The following is a 22,501-nucleotide window of genomic DNA, read 5'->3' as shown; positions in this document are numbered from 1 at the left end:
GTTTGCTTCAGACTGACAGATTTCGACAGGATAAAGATATTTTTTTCCCACAAAATCTAAGGGTTCACAAGGCCATAATGATAAATGTGTTATTGTTTTTAGGGTAGCATAATTTATTAGACAATAAATTGTCACATAAATAAATAATTTGTCACTGCTGTCACCTTTTTAAACTATACGTTTAGAAAATGTAAATTTTATCAGAGTGTTATAGTCATTTTATGTCATTAATGCAACATAAATATTAAAAATGTTTAAAATTGTTAACAATCCATCGGGTGTGTGTCAAAAGCTAGCGGGCTGCCTACATAGACAGCATTTTGAGCCTCGAACAGCGACAAGATGGTGTCTACGTAGGCAGCTCACTTTGCTTTGAGACGCAGCCTTCGCATCTGTCAATCATCCTCACAGAACTAACTGAAGAAAAAAAGATCTCTGTATTGATTTAGCGCGTATCTGAGGAAATTCACATTATCTCCGTGTGTTTTGGCTGAAGTAAAGTGTGACCAAAGGTTATCAGATTAGATTTTAAATTAGATATCGATTGTGTTCAGATTTGTGAACTGAACCGAACTCTGAGGTAAAATGTTTTATTATCCAAACGTGCTTCAGCGTCACACTGGCTGCTTCTCTACTATCTGGTATGTATACTTCATTATAAACACGATTACGAATTTAATAAATAATAATAACAATACCAACATTCATTTATTGGCTGTTAGTTTCAAAAGGTAACTTACGCTGAGGTAACGTTAGCGTTTAAAAACTTTTTAGAAACTCGCTAACCTCACAAAATATGTAAGTTAACTTACTCAAACTTAACTCTGTAAAATATGTACAGTTGAACCTACAGAGACACTATAATTTGAGTCAACAGGACGTTTATGAACAGAGGAATATGTCAAAACATTGAGTGAAGTTTTGTTTGTTGAAATTAAGAACAGTGGTCTATGTCTAAACATTGAATAAAGTTTTGTTTGTTTTGTTTTCAGGCTGGCAGCCACTAAAGGCATCAGGATTTCCAGAAGAGAGTACCTCAAGGTCAATGTCATGCGCACTTGGTTAGAGAAATCTTTGTTTCTTCTTCAAAATATCACCATATCAATGTGGGGTGAAAATATATCATGCTCTTTCTTTCAGGTTATTTTGTCATATTTTTAATCAGTACGTTGTGTTTGTGTCTATATTATAGTGAGGACATTGTGGATTACGTGATGGTCCAGGTTCCTCCAAGCCATCCTAGTCTTCCCCGGCCCCGTTTCTCTCTTTACCTGTCCTCTCAGCTTCAGTATGGTGTAGTCATCGTCTACCATCGCCAGTGTGCTCTTCTGCTGGGTGAGATAGTCCTCATCTACTGTAGAAACATTGACTACTAGTGTAGATTGTACTGTTTTGCTTAACATTTATTCTACAAAACACCATTAAAAGACTGCAGTTCTACCAAAACTGATCAAAGCAACACACACCAACAGTATACTATCCCTTGAGAAAAAGAAGTACACATTAGTATACTTTTAAAAGGTAGGGTACAACGGGGCTATAGGTACAGTGGCACACCATAAGAAAAATGAAATCATAAATGTGGTTTGTTTGTTTAAAAGTCTTATGAATGAATAAGGTGGCAAGGTGGGTCTTTTAACCCACACACGGGTTAAAAGGCACAAAGTATTTACACAAATAGTTTAGCAATAGTAATATGTTTTTAATATTGTCTAAGTTAATAATTGTTCAAAACAATCACTTAAGCAAAGTTTGGACTATTTTCTGTTTATTTTGATCAATGAAAGTATTTATTTTTGTTCAATAAATATTCATTAAATTAGTTAATTAATAATTCATTAAAATATGTTCATTTTAAAAATACAGAAACAATATTATAAAAAAAAAGATTCTGAAAGCATTGAATGAGATCCCATAATAATTCAATATAGATTTACAGTAGTAACAATAAATCTGATATTTTATTATATGATATGATTAATATCTTATTTTTTAAATATGATGGTTTCATCATAAATATGATGATTATCTCTAAGCTGGACACCCAACTTAATATATGATATTTACCATCTGAATCTAACCATGTCATGTCAACAATGGAAAAGTCAGACAGATATTTATTATCATGTTAGTTATTGTGCCTTTCGCCCCAACAGCCTTTTACCCCAAATACCATACTTTTACATATTCTTTCGTTATTGAAAATCTGTTGCTTTAATTACCTTGAACAAAACTGAAAAACATTAACAAGACATTTATCTCAAAATACAGCCAATCATTTTATGGATTCTCATTTGCTACATAAATCTACATTTTAAAAAACATTAAATATTAGATCAAATTAGCGCAGAATCAACTTTGCGTTGCTATCGGCAAACGTGTCAAGGATCAGACAAATTTCCAAGTGCATCATCAAAAGCGGTTGTTAAAGGGGTCCTATTATGCAATTGTATGAAGTCTAAATTTTCTTTTTGCGGTGTACTAAAATAAGTTTTCATGCTTCACGCATTATTTTTCCTCATACTTTACATTATTACAGCACCTCCTTCCCCAATTTGGCTCGAACACGCAGATTTCGATAAAGCCCCTCCTTCCAAAATACAAAATGTGCTGTGATTGGCTAGCTGGCCCAGTGTGTTGTGATTGGCAGAAAACACTGTCTTTCTCTAATGCAGCTCGGCCAGGCCTCGCCAACTGTCTTCCGAATTCCGTGGGCGGGGATTATTTAAATGAGTAACATTGTGACTTCGTAAGATATGGGAAAATCGCATTGTAGTCCAAAAGAGCTGCTGAATGTAATCAGTTCATCACATTTAATTGCATGTTATTTGCAATTAAATAAAAAGGTACGGTCTGAATTTTTTATAGATGCAGTTTAGCTGAATTCTTTTTTTGACCCACCCAAGTAAGACCTAAGTAAATTTGTATGTAAATTCATAATTACTTATATTGTCTTTAGTCAATTTCACACAGCAATCCTGGTAAATTACCGTAAAATTGCCAGAACGACTTTACCGGTAAATTAAAAAATGTGCTGTTCACACAAGCAACGGCATTCTGGCTTTTTACCGGTGACAGACCATTCACACATCAGTTCCAAAATACCGGTAAACTCTGTGATGATGTCATTAACCGGAAGTGACCTCTAAAGTTCTCTTCATCCGCCCGGACAAGGAGAAGTGCTTTAGTTTCGGTATCACTTCAATTTGAAGACATTTGTAAACAGTGCTGAGTAAACATCTGCGTCATAATTTTATGAATGACCCAGAGCCGTTGCTCTTTCAACGGCTTCTGATTGGCCCAAATCACTTCTTACGTCAGAGCGTTCTGACCTCGTACGTGCAAAATAACGGTAATCTTCATTCCGCGTTCACAGCGCATATACCGGTAATTTACTGGGAATGTTACAACTTCCCTTACTGGTAAATTGCCAGAACCAATTTAAACTTCAGTTTAAATTATAATAATGTGCCTAGTACTGTATGTCAGTCAACACATCAAAATAAGTGTATTTTTTAAAAATGTTAAAACAATGATTAAAACTATTAATTTGACATGTAAAAGTGCACTTTTTAAAAGTGTACTTCAGAAACATAGTCATGAAAGTGTACTCTCTTTAAGTACACTTAAGTGGCCTTTTATTTCATATTTATTTTTGTGTCATTTTTAAAAATGATACTTTCAAGATTTGAAGTACGCTATAGGTGCACATTCAATACAATAAAGCACACTTCTTTTTCCACAAAGGATGTGCAATACAGGACCAACAAAACATACATGCAAGTACTTGATGTGACACTTGTGCTCTCAGCTGGTCCAAATGAGTCTGAGATCTGTCTTCACCTGAGGGAAGCCCATATGGTCAAATAGCACACAACATTATCTTGTATTGATCAGCTGAATCAGCAGAATAGAGATTTGGCTGCTTCAGTTATTAAAATTTAAAACAGCTGCCAACACTGTTTGCCCTCAGGAACAGATGAATGCTGTCGTGAGATCTTCTGTCTGTAGTATAACTATAAAACACTGTCATGTACTGAGTGCGTTTAGAGATTTGAATGGAACCGATAAGCAAGGGAACAATTCAAATAAGCTGAGATTGAAGTCATTCATCAAAATGACACAGAGATTTCAGAGAATAGCAGACGTGCGTACGTAAAGATGTGCAAACAGATGCACTCGCTTAAATATGGAAGTGTCTCAAAGTGGACAACCTGAACAAACAGCTTAATCTATGGAGGTATTGAATTTATGAGCAGGAGAAAATCAAACAGAATTCATTTGAATATCAAATGACCTTAAAGTGATGTATGGAAGATTATATTTCCCACTATCTAGACAAACTTCAGCTCCCTTATCAGTCAAACCCAAATCATTTATAAAAAATATAAGCTGCAAAAACAGACAAGAAATCATCAGGGTTATGATATCAAAACAAGTGCATTTACAAATCATCGCCTGTTTAATATTCTGTTTAGTATACCACCTTGATAAATAATAAATATGCCAGTACACATAGTTTACCTAATCATTACAGAGGACACCTAGATACAGTATAAAAGTCTTAAAGGTACAGTAGCAAAATCAGCTAGGTTTATTTTGAATTTATTTGTATTTGTTGGTCATTTATAGTAATTTTTTTTATTTTCATATTTTTTCTTTTATTCAAGGATCTAAATAAAAAAACTAAATAAACTAAATAAAAAAATTTTGGTGCAAGAAACCTTGACACATTATAAATAGACATTTAAATTAAAACATTAAATGTTTTAAAGAATATAGTGAATGCATTTTCCTTTTGTAACAAATGAATGCAGGCATAGTATTCCATTACATTGTCCGGCAATGTTTTTTTATTATATTGAAATGGAGTGAATGGTTTTCTGTTTGATTTCCCCACAGAGGAGGTCCAGCAGACCATCGAGCGCTTGCTTCGCTCAAAGAGACACTTGAACATTGACATGCCGGACACTGACAGGTCAGATTCAGGGTTATCACTGTCATGTTGTCTCACTAATGTAATTCATTCTGACATAGACGTCATATTATTCTTGATACACCCGTGACAGCTGTTTATATCACTACTGTTGCTGTTCTGGGATTGTGTTTCCCTCTAGGTTGGTGCTGAATGTCCCTGACTCCCTGTTCCAGCTAGAGGAGGCTGAATGGGCACTGGAACCGTTTTTTGGAGTGATGGGGATTGATTGTGATCTGCCTAGATCTTCCTTGTCATCTCAGGTGATAAACTGAAGCATATACATACGGTTTGCATGAATTATTTCTTGGAGCTGTATCTAGTAGAGACCAGAATATCGTAGAGAATTGGATCCACTGGCAATATTCAAAAAACCTCACTTCCAAACTGAAGAGTTCATTAAAGTGAATTTAACGCAAACACATCACATTAGTCTAATCTCGACCTTTTCTAGGCAGTTCAGCCAATAATTTATTGTTTATTGTCACAGGAATTTATGGAGGCCTCACCTTCTCTGGTGGTCAGAAAGGAAATTACATTACCTAAAGGTGAGATTTTGAAATATCGCAAGAACTGATGTGGGTCAAAGAGTTTATCTTTATGGTTTTCACCTAATCTTTCCTTCTCTTTCCCCTTCAAGACCTCAATGCTTCTCCTGAATCAATCACCATCAAAGATGCAGAGCTGGTTCCTGTGCTCGGCACGGAGGTGATTTTCACTCTACATGCATCTCACTCCTCCATACTGGCAATAAAATACACACAGAGATCTATATTTGAGTCTGTGTCCGCAGCCTTTGCTCAAACCAAATGCATGACGGCACTTCTGTACCATTTGCCCCCACAAAATTCATACGGCTCTTTGTGAAGTTTTAGATGAGATCATCTACCCACATGAGGCTTAGTCACGAATAACACCAGATGATATTATTCATTCCTTTTTATCTTCATTTATTGTACCACACACTTCATATGCTGTTTCCCAATCTCATGTTTCTGATCATTTTCCAGTTTGGTGGGGCAGAGTTACCTGAAGCCACGGCTCATGAGATTGACATGCTCATGGAACAGCAAGATCTTTTCCATCTTGGTGGTGAGATTGATAGATACATGGATGCACTGAATGATTGACACATATAAATACTAATCTCAATTAACATTAGTCATTATTAGCCATTCACAGTCCCACAGAGAATCTTTGCCCACTAGAAATGCGTGGATCAGCTCTAACTTCACCCGAATCCATTTTTTTAAAATAAATAACCCACCCGGCCGCAACCCACCCAAACTATGATTTTCTCTGATTTAGATATTCGCACCCGATCCGCACTTTATCGTCACATTACAAGTACTCAAATTCTCAGTATTAAAGGTGCTCTAAGTGATGTCACACGTTTTTTAGGCTGAAACATTTTTTGTCACATACAGCAAACATCTCCTCACTATCCGCTAGCTGCCTGTCCCCTGAACACACTGTAAAAAAACACGGTCTCTGTAGACACCCCAGGCTCCACAAGTCAAGTCAAGTCATCTTCATTTATATAGCGCTTTTAACAATGTAAATTGTCTCAAAGCAGCTTTACAGAGATAAGCGTATAATTTAAGGTAACAGAGATTGTTTCGGCTTTACAGCAGAGTTAAGTTATTTCCATCTAAAGTTAGTTTTAATTGATTTGCTTCCGTCGCAATGATCATTTGTTATTAAATTAGGGGTCGCTAAGACGACACCATTCCCTCTACACAGACTTTAAACGCGAACCTGTGAGAAACGCTGATGGCGTTCACATGCGCATTTAGAATGGGTTCTATAGTTATGTGCGTTTGAATATACGCAGGTTTGGAATTCCCTACAAGCCAAGCCTAAACAAAATACTTGTCTTTCCTTATAAATTTTGATAAGGAATTTTATTTTATTTGTTGCTTTGGGGTAGGACCGCGAGACGAATTTTCCCGACAACGCCTTATCTGTAGAGTGGGAAAGGGATCCTCCATAGGGAGAGACTAGTTGGCACTTCAGCACTGCGTTGTCATCGGTCCAGGCGAAGGTCCTTCGTCAGATCTGGATACGGCCTGGATCCGGCAGGCTGCAGGAAAACCTCGGGATAAACACAGACACTAAAATTAGCGTAGATGCCATTCTTCTCATGATGTAACGAGTACATCTGGATTTTTGGGAAGTGTTCCCGGTTCCGGCTGACCTACTATATGCAGCCTAACATTAAATTATAGAAGTCTATAATGTATTATGTGAAAGCTAGGTCAAGGAGATGTGTCTTTAATCTGGCTTTGAACTGACAGAGTGTGTCTGCTTCCCGGACAATGGTAGGAAGACTGTTCCAGAGTTTTGGTGCTAAATAGGAAAAGGATCTACCACCAGCAGTCGATTTTGATATTCTAGGTATTATCAACTGGCCGGAATTTTGAGATCGTAATAGACGTGACGGACTATAATGCGTTAAGAGCTCGCTCAAGTACTGCGGAGCTAAACCATTCAGTGCTTTGTAAGTAATCAGCAATATTTTAAAATTGATGCGATGTTTAATAGGGAGCCAATGCAGTTTTGACAGAACTGGGCTAATATGGTCATACTTCCTGGTTCTGGTAAGAACTCGAGCTGCTGCGTTTTGAACCAGCTGTAGTTTGTTTATTAAGCGTGCAGTGTTCCACAAGCGTGCACAAACGGCAACAAAAACAAACTGGCCCAGCCTGGACCACGAAACATAACAAACAGTGTTCCAGCCAATAACCGACAAGAATGTTTTGGGGGTGGGGGTTGGGGGGTTAGTGCATGTGCACTAGAGGTCTGCTACCCGACCCGAGCCCGACGGGTCCCAAAAAATGTGATTGATCGAAAATTGTATCTCTCCCCTCACATGCTCACCGGCAAGACGCACCGACATTAAATTTCTCTGTAGGCTAATAGGCCTATGTGTTGTAGCCCAGTAATTAAAAAACGATTTAGTTTCGTATATGTTTAAATAAAATAATATATATTTTTTTAAATTTCATGTTGATTATATGAACAGTGAAAAGCATGAATAAGATAAGATGATCCCAAAAATATCGGGAGACAAATGGAGTGGGCAGACATGATTTTGACCACTTCACTAAGTTAGTTTTTTTAGAAAGCCTGTCTTTAAAGTGAATTTCGTTTTGTATTAATTGTATCTTAATTTTAATCGATGTTTCATTAACCAATTTCTTGAATTTAATAAATAAGAAGCTAAATAGGCTATAGCAGGCAAAATAATCAGGACACGGAGTCGCCGGCGCGTGAACTGGAGCTGGTCCGAAACACAGCAGGCTATAAGCTACTTGTCTCACAGACTTGAGACATATATATATACATAGAAAGCATGAAATGTGTACTTTTAAACAAAACAATTCAAAAACAGTTCTCTGTTCTCTGTCAGTATCTCTGGCACGTTCACTACTGCGAAGATCGCAAATCAGCATCGTCAACTTAATCTTTGACACAGAAAACACTTGTTTATTAATAAACAATTGAAATGTCTCCTTGATATATTTGACATACTAATAATCATTAGGCTACTTTTCCCAGTTCTGACAGCTTTTAGGCGCGTTATTGGCAGCGCACCTTACATGTTACATGAACACGTCACCACCGCTATAATATTATTCTTCGGTGTTCAGTTTATACAGGTTTTCTAATTGTTATTTAATATATATATATATATAACTTGGCACGAAGTTCTGGAAAACTGTCAGTGAAGTCCCGATATGCGAATTTGTTTAAATTCATACCGACGTAATCACCATGACCAAAATTGTACTTTTTTTTTTTTTTTTTACATTGAATCTCGGGAAAAAAAATACAGACCGACCTACCAACCTTTTTTTTTTTTTTTTTTTTTTTGGCTGTTACGGCAAACCAAAATATTTTTAAGGATGGCCTTACCGTTTCAAGCAATCATTAAATACAACATATTGCAAAAATGGTAGGCTAGGTAGGCTGGTGTGAGAAACAGAGTGGACCTTATAATTGCTGGGTTTGAAATGTTTTCAAAAGCTTTGGCTTTCTGCACCAAATTAAGCTCTGGTGTCGGTCTTCCTTTGCCAATTAATTACAGCTTTTCTTTAAAAGTTAATCTTAAAAACAGAGTGGATAATAAATTAGAAACAATGTCCTCCTCACTAACATTACTTGCATTTCCCATAGTGAACACCGCTAGCTATTTTATCAGCATTCCCCCCGATTTTACCGTAAAAAGAGAGTTCCATGTCTTTATTAAAAATCAACATTAATGATTTATCTCTCATCCACCCGCGACCCACCCGCATTTAATCAGAATGTTATTTTTTATTACTTGGCCCGCTTGACCCTCGGATCATACGCAGCATCCATCTCGATCCGCGCATCATTACTGCCCACTGAAGTCTGCAGAACGCTTTGAACGAACTAACTGTGGTACTAACGAACTAACACATTTGAACAACCCCTGTACATTTGTTTATCAAATATTACACATTTTAATATATTAAGGCGTTTGGAAGTTTAAATGAAATATATTTTGAATTTAAAATACATATTTATTAAAGCAAGTTACAACATATATTTAGCATATGAACTATCATTCAAAAGTTTGGGGTCTGTAAGATTTTGCTTTTGAAAGAAATAAAACACAGTAAACCAATAACATTGCGAAATATTATTACATTTTAAAATAACTGTTTTCTACGGAGCCCCTAAAGGGACCTTTGCAAAAAAAAAAAAAAAATACAGACTTTCTGTGCTCACAAGAAACTTGCGCGTGCGCACGAGAAACTATCGCAATAATTTTCTTGTGAGCACGAGAATATATTTTAAAATGTAATATATTCCTGTGATGCAAAGCTGAATCAGCTGCCATTACTCAAGTTGTGCTGCTTAATATTTTTGTGGAGATCTACTTTTGATCAATTTAATGCATCCTTGCTGAATAAAATTTGAATGGTAGTGTATTAGAAATATATTGGTTCTGCAGATTTACTCTAAAACTCAGCACAGAAAATGCAACAAAGATACGGTATGGGCCCATTCGTAACCCGATTACTTAGTTGACTGTAATTGCCAGCTACAAACACGTTTTTATAAAAATATGAGTCTAAAAGTCACATGTTTTTCTGTATGCTCCTTCAGATGAGGAAGATAAGGAGAGAGAGAGGGTGACAGAAGGGGAGAAATCAGGATATATGGATCCTGCTATGGTCTCTATAGAACAGTGAGTAGCATAAAGATGTGATGAAGGACATGATGAAATGGATGAAGGAAATACTGCTGTTGATTCAAATTTGGTTCGTCACACTGCACCCAATTCTGACTTTTTTGTCTTTAGGACTGACTGTCTGCACTGAAATTAAGCAAGACCTGTTTGTTCAGACAATGTAGTCAATATTTTTAAGCTTCAGCACAATGGCAAGAGTTTCTACAACAACTCCGAGTGTCATTGTGGAAATGACAACATAAGCTCGGAGGCATTACTGTAGTTTACAGATGAATGCACAAGTTGTGTCTGAAACCATGCACTTATTCACTTATTAAAATCATCGATTTGAAACTACATGTGAATGTGGTTTTCCTTGTGCTTCATCAAAAATATATTTACATGTATTTCATGTTTTTCTTTCACCAAAAATCTGTTCTTTGCTGCCTGTCTGAACAAAGCTGTTGGGTTTTTTCTATATAAACATCAGTTTAGACAGACAATGATAGTTGTTGGGCCAAATGTCCTTGACCTAGATGAAAAAAATAAAGAATCCCTTGACTGCACAGTTTAATGGAGCCCATAATGTTTGCCTGAATTGGCCACTAGAATTGAATGGCGATCTCCTTGTGTTGAACCATGACTGAATGTATGTTTGCAGACTGAAGAACAGTGAGTGCATCGTGGATGAGAGGAATGGGCGTCTTACGGAGGTCACCTTAGATCGGGTCGCTCTGGAGATGACCCCTCCCCCCATCACCATGCCACCAACCACTGAGGCCAGTGAGAAAGACGTCGAGATGGAGCGCTCCAGTGAGGTTTGTGTGTGAAGCCATGTCCACATTACCTTGCCCATTATGCTCTGGTGTTACATAATCCATATGTGTTCTGAAGCGTGAACGACTTTGTAGCAAAGACAGTTACATAGTCCACTACAGTGTGTTTAAAAACCTCTCACTCTTTCATTTTTCCTCGGGTTTTGTCCCTCTTTTTCAGAAACTCTTAGTTGAGCAATCTGTGCATCCAAAGAGGCGAGGTCGCAACCGGCAACTGATCTTCGCCGACCAAAACACACAGATTACCCAGGATGCAATGCGACAACAAATCAACAACCCTCTGATTGAAACCCAATCTCTGGTGGGAGCTTTGTGAAAGATAACTAATCTAATCAGTAGTGCTAGAAATCTTTAGGCAAGTCAGGATTTAATTTGATGGAGTTTGAGGAAGCCGTGGTGTAATTACAGGAACGATTCTTGATGCATCTCAATTCTGTAACAGCTTATGAGTGCAAATCTTTAAAGTGGCTCTCTGGCTTCCTTATAAAAGCCATACTAAAACATGTTCTTACTGCAAATAGAAATTATATTTTGGCAACCTTTGGTAATGTTTTTTTTATAAAATTGTCTTAAAACAGTATAAAGGATATTTTATGTCTATTTTGATGCCTGTGGTTTGACTCTATTGAACTTTAAAGAAATATAGAATCAGTTCAATAATAATATAAAATAACATAAATATTTATGTTTTCCTAACCCTAATTTAGTAAATTCCAAAATAATTTAAATACATTAAATTAAACACAGTTTAAAATATTTCAAAAGTTTGAAATTTTTGAATTTTAATTTTTTTTAAATCATTTCAGAAAGTCTCTTATGCTCACCAATGCTGCATTTATTTGAACAAAAAACTGTGAAAACAGTAATATTGTGAAATAACTGTTTTCTATTTTAATATATTTCAAAATGTAATTTATTCCTTTGATGACATAGCTGAATTTTCAGCATCATTACTCCAGTCTTTTGTCACATAATCCTTCAGAAATCATTTTAATATGCTGATATGATCAATGTTGAAAACAGTTGTGCAGCTTAATATTGGTCTAATGCATCCTTGCTGAATAAAACTATTCATTTTTTTTAATCTTACTGACCCCAGACTTTTAAAGGTAGTAAATGTAATATTTTAATCATATTTAATATTTAAAAAAAATTATACATCTTTTGAAAAAAATTGCATCTATGTTTGCAGTGCATCTACTTAGGTGGTGAATCTATTTTTCCCCCAACCCTGTTAATCATAAATGATTTGCTAATGTGATTCTCTTTCTGTCCATCTGTCTCCATTTTTCTTTCTCTTTTTTCCATAGTCTGATGCACTCCTAAGTATTTCTGCCTCTCGGAAGGCATCAGCCTCAGTTCTGCTCAGCACACCGTGTAACAGTACGTTATAACACCAGCACCTCTCATAAATTATATGCTTGCTCATATATAAACTTGCTTTAATATCATCATGCATAAAGTCATCAACAGCTCTAGAAAACACTTTTTTAAAAATTCCAACACTTAAACAGCACAAATACTTCTCAACTAAACAGAGAAACTACTGCATCAGCTCCTTTATCACACACTGGACAGTTTAATAGATCTTAATAATGAAACCATTGGACCATCAAAAGGCTCAGCAGTTTTATCAGGAGTCAGGAAGCACCTTAAGGCCCGATCACATCAAGGACGATAACTGTAACGATAAAAATATAGTTCTATAAGTAACTATATCTAACTATCTATTCCACACCACAACTATACTGATAACGGCACAAAGAAACGACATCGTTGGAATCACGTTCAGGATTTTTTTCAGCTGATGAGCGATAAAAACAATGACAGCCAATCAGAATCCATTCTGTTTTAAAAAGCTGGAGCATTTAAAGCGGCATGCGACATAACCGCAGCGCATGCTTAGCATAAACCACCACAAAACCAGTCGCTTGGGTCCATTTTTTGAAAATTTTGATTTATACATCACCTGAAAGCTGAATAAATAAGATTTCCATTGATGTATGGTTTGTTAGGATATGACCATATTTGATACAACTATGCAATTTGATACAACTATTTGAAAATCTGGAATCTGAGGGTGCAAAAAAATCGAAACATTGAGAAAATCACCTTAAAAGTTGTCCATTTATGTGCGCGATTGTGCTGCATTCACTCACAAAAATAAATGTTTTATATATTTACGGTAGGAAATTTACAAAATATCTTCATGGAACATGATCTTTACTTAATACCCTAATAATTTTTGGCATAAAAGAAAAATCTATAATATTGACCCATTCGATGTATTGTTGGCTATTGCCACAAATATACCCGTGCGACTTGTGACTGGTGTTCTGATCCAGGGTCCATATTGTGTATTGATGTGGACACTAATACACTCCACTCTTATAACGATTGCCCTTTCATTGCAGTGCTCATCCACCCTGATCTCCAGAAGCTATGGAAATCCTCCAGCGTTTCTTCCACCCTCCCCCGTCCCTCCAGGAAACGGCGGGCGCAGGAGGAGGGTGAGCAGTTGGACATGGAGAGAGTAAGAGGAACGGAGAGGAGTCGGGAGTCTAGCAGAGAGGTGAAGAAGTCATAGGTTGCTTATCTGGTCTTGTCAGAGTCAGAGACTTGATTTATTAATCTTTCAGAGTTCAGGCACACACATTTTATAAGCATGTTCACTACTGATGTTTAGTTCAAACAAAAAGGAGAATCTCATTATCTTCTACTCATGTGATAAATTAAAATGTATGACAGAATGATAAAAGATGACAGAACCTTCATTTTTGGGTGAACTATCCTTTTAAACACTACGTTAACCGGAAGTTGAATGAGAAAATAGAGGACATGGCTTGTTTTCTGCTGGGATATGATTGGATCTAGAGGTGTTTCATTCAACTTGCTGTCAAAACTCTACCCAAGCCGTCAAACTGACGTCATCAGAGACGGAAGGCCATTCCTGATGGGAACTATATTTTCAGATTTTGATTAAAGATGACGAAGACGGAAAAAAATTGTGGATTAACTTGCACAGATGAATTGTTTACCACAAGTCATGTGCACTAACAAAGTAAATAGGGTCCATTGAGTTTATGCTAGCCACTTCAAAAAAAGGAGTGCACTTAATTTTATTGAATGTGCTTTTCAACTCTTAAAAGTATATATTTTTAAAACTGTTCAGATATTATATTAATAAAAATAAAATGCAACTTAAGTGTACTAAAAGACGGAACACTTTCATGACTGTTAACACACTGAAGTACACTTTTAAAAAGAGCACTTTGTAATATTGTCTAATTAAAAGTTTCACTTTAAAATACATTTTAAAACATTGTTTTAATAATCTTTTGTCGCGCTTTGAAGAAGTTCACTGAAAGCACATGTAAAGTACTTGATTTGTTATAATATTAACTTGTGTTATTCAATATTACATTTAAAGTTAATATATTTGAAATGTACTGAATTGCAACATCATCATAACAAATGTGTAATTACAAATGTATGTAAAAATGCTTCTCAGTACATTCGGCAGTGCACTTCAAAGTAGAAATATTTATAAAATTACGTAAGATAACATTACATAAGTCCTACTTGTGTGGGTAACAAAATCTGAGGTTCAGCTAACTGCATTTAATTTAAGTGTCCGAAAACATTACACTCAGTCTGCACTTAAGAATACCTTTTTAAAGTGCATTATTTCCGTAATAAATGCTGTATTTAAAAGTATGCTTAAGTGTACTTTTTCACAAGATTGTCTCTAACTCGCTTTCCTTTCTGTGTTTTGTGAATGTCTAGGTGGTCAGGGAGTCTGGTGAGGCGGGTCTGCTTCTGTCTGAACTCTCAGGTGACAAACATAATAAAATCAATGCGATTTCAGTGTGATGACAGTGACAGTGTCCAAGCACTTTTAGCCTCTGCTCAAAATGTCAATCAAACTACAGTCAGGTGCCAAATATCCCCACAAGGAAAGTAAAATATGTTTTTTTTTTTTTCTTGTTTTTTTTTTTTTTTGGTCCCCATGAAGAAAACAGCTTATAAATCAGACTAAATTATGTTTGTTTGTTTATTGAAAATGTAAAATGCAGAGTTTTCTGTGGGGGTTGTGTTTAGGGTTGGTGGAGAGAATATACAGTTTATACAGTATAAAAATCCTTGTCTATGGACATACATTAAAATCCAGAATGTGTGTGTGTTTTTGTCCAGCTGGTTCTGACGTGCTGCTGGATGTGTCTAAAGGAGACAAGTCTCAGAGTGACCACATCACTCCCACCAACAGATGGTGAGAAATTGCTAAAGGAAAAACAAAATGCATCAAAATAGACACAGTTAATAAACACTAAATGTCAGAACATGCATCATATTCAGGACTGCACTTGTACGTCATGCGGTCTTATGGCACATGCACACATTGTAAAAAGAACTGTTGGTGCATGAAATCCTGTGAAATAAACATTATGTGTGTAGGTCTCCTATAGAAGAGGCTCCTGTGTCCATGGAGGTGATATTAGAGGAACATGTTGAACTGCCACAGGGAGAGATGGAGCCCGGGATGAGTGACATCACCACCGCTGACCTGCTCAGGTTCGAAGAGGCACTTAGTAGCTGAACATGTCTTTGTGTGTGTATGATTAGATTTTTTTCAGTTGTTCTTTCTGTCATCAGATTGATCATTGGCTACATCAAGCGCTTTGAGAAGGTCTCCTTCCACTCACTGCTGCCTCCAGAGGCCGAGCGCAGCACTACAGCTCATCTGTTCTACAAAATACTGGGTAAGACATGAGACAGGTTGGTGTTTGCTTTATACTGTCTCTCAGTATGTATGTGACATGTGATCTGTTTGTTCTACAGAGGTGCTCGGTGCTCTGAAGTTAAGTGTGTGTCAGAGTGAACCGTTTGGAGTCATCACCATTACCATGAACCGTTGAACACACACACACCATGTGCAAACATGCATGCTTTCAAGAACGTTGAAGCTGTTAGATTGGTTTAACTGAGCATGATGTTATGCTGAAATATATTAAGCCAGTTCAGAGGCTAGTTTTTATATTCATAACTGAGCAGTACAGAAAAACTTGTACATAATATTTGATGATTATGAATAATTGGTTACTGCAATTATTATTTTAATGTAAATAATCTCGCATAGCAGTTGCATGGTCTTAGAGCGATAAAGAGTGTTCTTTTTAAATGAAGTTTATATTGTAATATTTTTTATGAATTTTTATGATGTTTTTAACTTTATGAAGTTTAATGTTTTCATTTGTGTGTATGTATATATGAACTTGTTATAACTTTTAATCTTTTTAATCACATAAGAAATGGTTTGTAGGCTTCTGAAGTTTTTAGCTGTTCTCAAGTTATGGAAGATATGTTGAATGATTTTTATAGAATTTGTCTCAATGCTAATTTCAATCTAATAAATTTATATTTAAAAAAGTGACAAAAGTTATTTTTGAATATTTGCTGTTAAAAAAATATAAGCATTTGTTGTCAGCTGTCAAATTATGCTCTACATTGATTCATCTGTCACATACAAATTATTGTTCTTACAGACCTATTAATATAGTCAGGTCACCTTTATATATACAGTATATATATATATATAATATATATATATATAGATATAGATATATATTTATATAGATATATACATATAGCGCTTTATACAATACAGATTGTCTCAAAACAGCTCCACAGGGATAACGGGAAAATAATGATTCAATGATGCAAACAGAATTAAATTCTGCTGTAAAGCAGACAATATTCATTATTAAGTTGAAATCACTTCAGTGTTGGTTCAGTTTGGTTCAATACCTGTGTAAAGTTCATCAATTATGGAATGAGTTCAATTCAGCAATAAAGTAGCTCTGGAGAAAACGGTGATGTCATCATCCAGCTCAGCTCGGTGCAATATAATATAGTAAGTCAATATAATAATAAGTCAATATAATAATAAGTAGTCCAGGCCTACCTAGTGTGCACTTAGTGTACTTAGTTTTAAAGCCCATGGCCCATGTGATTTAAACAACTTCACCACACCGAAGGTCAAAGAAAATCATCATACTGAAAGGTGCCCTAAGTGATGTTGGGTGACGTCACTTCTTGTTGACGTTTAAAGTATTGTCAAACAAAATGGAGGCTAGCTAGACGACCCTCCTCCTCATCCGCGCACTAACCCCCCAAACCACACCCCCAAATCCTTCTTGTCGGTTATTGGCTGGAACAGTTTGTTATGTTTCTTGGTCCAGGTTGGCCCAGTTTGTTTTTCTTGCGTTTGTGGAGCCTGGGCTCTGTCTACAGAGACCGCGTTTTTTTTTACAGTGTGTTCAGGGGACAGGCAGCTAGCGGATAGTTAGGAGATGTTTGCTGTAAAAAAACGCGTGACATCGCTTAGAGCACCTTGAAGTAGCAACAGATCTTTTCTTTCGTATTTTAACATACTTGATTCTATCCAACTGTTGTTGACTGGATGGAGGAAGATTTAAATGCGAAAACTTTGGAAGATTAAAACCTTGGTTAAATTTTTTCTTTTTAAAATACATATGGTTGAATAACACGCATTTACAAAATAGGGTGAATTTCCATTACATGATGATGACTTTAAAGTCCCCATGAAATCAAAATTGACCCTATTTACTTTGTTAGCGCATATTACTAGTCTTGTGGTGAACAATTAATCCGTGCAAGTAAATATATATATATAAAAAAAATTTTTTTTTACCATGGTAATCTTTAAACAAAATCTGAAAAGTTACTTCCGGTCTGGAATGGCGTCTTTTTCTGATGATGTAGGTTTGACGGCTTGGTTTGAAAACTCTTAACCACTCCCCTCAAACCGTTAGTCTGCTATGAGCGATAGATTGAGAGGAGGAGCGCTAGAGTAAAACCCTGCCCTCTGTTCAATATTCCGTTTCACTTGGAAATACGTCATAACACTGGAGAAAAGTCGTTTGCAACTTCCGGTTCACGGGGACTTTAAAGTGTTAGGGAAGTGAAATTCAATTACCCCTTAGTCCACAGGGGGCAGTGCAGGACCAGTGTATCCATTAACCCTCCCAGCAGAAATCCCTTTGTTGACAGTGATCTCATACAGTTCATGATCTCATGCCTGCCTGACCTCACACTGTTAAACTAGAGTCATGAAGCAGTTCTCACAAATGTAACACCAGCCAGAAACAACGACAGACAGAATAAATAACAATAAAACCCATGCCAACCTTTCTATTGCGCTGATTATGAAATGCGTAGATTGACGTATGCAGAACAGACATATATGGTAAAGCAGTAGTTAGCATACAGATGAAGAGTCACGGAAAAACTATGAACGGTAAACAACGACTTCACACTGTCCTCAGGCAACCGCTATCCCACCCCATAGCACAGATGCTCTGAATTTTAAAAGGGCTGAAGGGAAATATTTCATATCTGGCCCGCTCATGCTCAAGGGAACTCCAATCAGATGTTTACATTAAGAAGTGACTATAGACATTAAGAATATGACATAACAAGTAAGAACATAATCATAATGTACGTAAAAAGGTGTAAAATTCTCATTGACTAGACAATGAAGTTAAATTTAGTGCAGTATATACTATTGTAGCACTTAGTGAGCACAGCATACTGGAATGTTGATTATCCTGATCAGCTTGTATAGGCATATTACTGGGGGAAAAAAGGACAGAAGTTCATAGGCCAAGCTGAAGGATCCTGCATTACTGCGATGCGTGCCACACGATCATGAACATGCAGAGTTATGAGGTGACATGTTTTCTCAAGGCATTAAAATGTGACACTTTGCTGTAAGGACACAGTAAATCGCTCAGTTCTAGTAATCACCTGTCAGACAGGAATACAAAACTGCACTGCATGCTTAGAATGTAGTTGTGTTATAGGAACACTTATGTTATGTTAATTACTTTTTCAATTCCATTAGATAGCCTAATGATTCTCCAGCAGCATTAAGTACCTGTACCTGAAAACACTGACATCTTTACACATTGCTGTGCCATTAAACAAGCTTCCTAACGTATCTGTGACTTAATTTAGTTCATTTGTAATGGTGCAAATTATAATGCAGTGAGTTTGGTTGGTTAGTTTTAGTGTTTAGTCTAAATTGACGTAAAGCAAAGGCTCCACTAAGAAAGGTTGGTTAGTTTTTGTGAGTTTAAATAAAGGTAATCCCCTCTAATTTAGTTATCTAACTAACCAATCATTAATATTTGGTGAAGAATTTCAAGAGAAACCCTCACTGTTTTACTAAGTGAGTAAGTGAATTAGTCTGTTGGTTGGTTATAGTATTTAGTGCACATTTTAATATAGAGAACCCCCAATGTGTTAAGTAGTTAGTAGTTTTAGTTAGATTTGGTGCAAAATTTAACGGGAAACCCCACAAATTTAGTTTGTTGGTTTGTTCACAATATAATCTATATAATATAGTGTTGCCTTTCAACAACCTACACATCCCAGCATAAACGCTCGTGTTATTAATATATACGAAGCCCCAATGTGTTATCAAGCTAGTTTTAGTTAGTTTGTTACTTTGTTGGATGATATCATTAATATCAATGATGTTTTTAAAATTAATATTGGGTAGGCTACAACATTGAATGGGAAACCCCAAAAATGTAGTTGTTCAAATATAATAAAGTGAAGCACCAATTGTCACAAACTGCTCTGAGACACAAAGATTGAGGATCCAAATGCAGTTTATTTGAGTAATCCAGAATCGTAATCAAACACAGGCAAAGGGTCAGGCACAGGAAGGCAGTGCAAACAAACAAGGGTCAGAGGCAAAAAGGGAATCCAAGAAACAGGCAAAAATCCAAGAAACAAGAGACAATGAAATCAGGGAGAATGCTCAGAAATGCAGTATAAATACTAAACAAGACTTCGCATGGAATGAATGAGTGTACGTGGTTTAAATAGGCTGAGACTGACAAGGTAATGAGACACAGGTGGATGCAATCAGGGATGATGAGACCGGGCAGTGAGTTATGGGAAATGTAGTTTATGAGGGAATGATAATAGTCTGTAGTGCAATAGTGCCCTCTGGTGGCTCTCAAGGGCACTCCAGCTGGTGGCCATTACACCAGTGTGTTACCAAGCTAGTTTTTGTTAGTTACTTATGGTGCTTTTCCACTGCATGGTACGGTGCGGCACGGTACGGCACGCTTTGGCGCTTTTCCACTGCATGATACAATACGGCTCGCTTTAAATGGTACCACCTCTGTTGAGGTTCCAAGCGTACCCTATACTGATCCTAAAATGTGACGTGAAAACACTGCAGATCACTGATTGGTCAGACAGAATCGTCACTGCCAGCGTCATTGTATTTGCGACATGAGACACCAAACCCGCTAGATTTAAATAGACAGTAACAGTCACCGCTGTAGCACCTGTTTTTAAACTACTTGCTTGACTTGCTTGAAGAAAAAAAAGAAAAGAAAAAAACGTTAAAAAAAGATTTTCGTTCCTGTCGTTGGTTGCTGCAACTATAACGATCAGTCTATAATCCCACCCACTTTGAAGCGGTACTAACTTAAGTGGAAAAACAAACCAAGCTAAAGTGAACCGAGCCGAGTCGTACCACGCAGTGGAAAAGCGAAGCGAGCCGAACCATGCCGCGCCAAACCGTACTATGCAGTTGAAAAGCGCCATTAGTTAGATAATATCATTAAAGGGGGGGTGAAATGCTCATTTTCACTCAATCTCCTGTTAATCTTGAGTACCTATAGAGCAGGTGTCACCAACCCTGCTCCTGGAGGGCTACAGTCCTGCAGATTTCAGCTCCAACCCCAATCAAACACACCTGGACCAGCTAATCAAGCTGTTCAGGGTTGCTTGATAATTACAGGCAGGTGTGTTGGAACAGGGTTGGACCTAAAGTCTGCAGGACAGTAGCCCTCCAGGAGCAGGGTTGGTGACACCTGCTATAGAGTAATATTGCATCCTTCATATCTCCAAAAAGTATTTTGTTTTATTAAATTTTTAACATAAAGATAGGCTGTACCGAGTCTTTCCGGAAAAAACCGAGCGGCTGGGGGCGGGCCCTATGGGCGAAGCTTAGCTGTGCTAACGCGCCAAGCTAGTGACAACACACAGAGACATTTGTTCAACAAACAGTTTTACTCACCGTCCGGTTCCAACGCACGACCGCGAACCTTTATCATTGTGACTGCTCGATCCTTAAGCAAAAGACGATCTGCAAATCCGTAGATCTGGGCTTTGTTTATAAAACAATCATCGTCGAAATGCAGGGAACAAACAGTCTAACAGTTACACAACTCCGTTTATGCTCAGGAAAACAAACTCCATCCACGGGTTCCTTAACGCTGGGTTCTTTGGGAATCTGTGCAGGGTTGTCTTGCCCTGGCAACCAAAAACACACTTCTTTGGTGACATTGACTTCCCAAAAGCCGGGCAGGGCGCTTTGATGGCGAACTGCTTTCACTCTCTTGCTCTAGTCTACGAGTGCGCGCGCGGCCGCGATCTTACCGGAGAAGTGCCCTTAGGACCCATATAAGGAAATTCCGCCTTATCTTACGTAAGACAGAGCCATACTCGAAAAAAACTTTCCGAAACTTGTGACAAACCGGAAGGAGTATTTTTGGAACAAAAATACTCCTTCAAACGTACAACTTAGTTTTTGAAACTTTGTCCATGTTTAGCATGGGAATCCAACTCTTTACCAGTGTAAAAAACTCAGTATGCATGAAATAGCATTTCACCCCCCCTTTAATATCAATGTTCTTTTTTAAAATTAATATTTGTTGCAACATTGAATGGGAAGCCAATTTATATTAGTTTCGACGATCTCAAGAGCACAATCACCAAATATGTTTATCAGTTTATGACGCGAGTATTTGCGAGCGATTAGAATTCAGTTAGAATTCAGAGTAAATCACTAATTTATTACTAATCAGGCCATTGGCCATTGCATTCGTAAGCTCAACTGAGTCATGTGTGATTGGTTATTGTGCGCAACGCTAAAAAACACGTAAAAAGTATGATGCAACATGAGCAGATTTTAATTTAATGCCGCAATTGACACTTTTCGTTTAATTTTCATTTTCACTTTATTACTAGATTTAGTTTAAATGTGCAGGTGCATTTTTGGCCAAAGCCCCCATTTCACACGCTATGCAGAGCTAGTTAGATGCTAGTTAGTTTGTTCACAGATTACTTGCACACTGGGAAGGGGAAAGATGATTTAATAATACAAACAACTCTCCATACTGTAATTCGTCAGCCTATGACAGACTAATAAAGCTCACACGTCAGCGCCACATTACACACATTCACACAGACTGTTTAAATCTCCACTGGACTTCAGTGTTCTCAGAGTGTCACGCATTCTCAACCCAACAGCAGAGAGAGAAGCACCTGGGAAGACTTGTCTACATCAGGCTTTATTGGATCTCAAATTTGGAAAATCAGCTGATTTGAGGAGATCAGGGTTATCATTTCAATCACAGAGGAATCAAAGGAATCAACTCA

At 37.0% G+C, this 22,501-nt stretch overlaps 1 protein-coding gene across 1 annotated transcript; it reads left to right on the top strand.

Annotated features, from left to right (window-relative positions):
* The first annotated feature begins 374 nt into the window (after positions 1–374).
* rec8b (REC8 meiotic recombination protein b) lies at positions 375–16,446 on the top strand. The gene is made up of 18 exons (XM_079863255.1): positions 375–641; positions 993–1,061; positions 1,193–1,335; positions 4,903–4,978; positions 5,118–5,238; positions 5,466–5,523; positions 5,616–5,683; positions 5,986–6,067; positions 10,115–10,196; positions 10,840–10,996; positions 11,175–11,315; positions 12,325–12,397; positions 13,429–13,586; positions 14,801–14,849; positions 15,209–15,284; positions 15,470–15,586; positions 15,668–15,774; positions 15,854–16,446. Exons 1-18 carry the CDS (start codon positions 586–588, stop codon positions 15,928–15,930), a joined length of 1,710 nt encoding a protein of 569 aa, XP_079719381.1. The 5' UTR covers positions 375–585; the 3' UTR covers positions 15,931–16,446.
* Positions 16,447–22,501: the final 6,055 nt, after the last annotated feature.

Source organism: Squalius cephalus, assembly GCF_949319135.1.
Source record: "Squalius cephalus genome assembly, chromosome: 25".
Classification (NCBI taxonomy): Eukaryota; Metazoa; Chordata; class Actinopteri; order Cypriniformes; family Leuciscidae; genus Squalius; species Squalius cephalus.
Note: the sequence above shows the minus strand (reverse complement) of the source record. Positions and strands in the feature narration are given on the sequence as shown.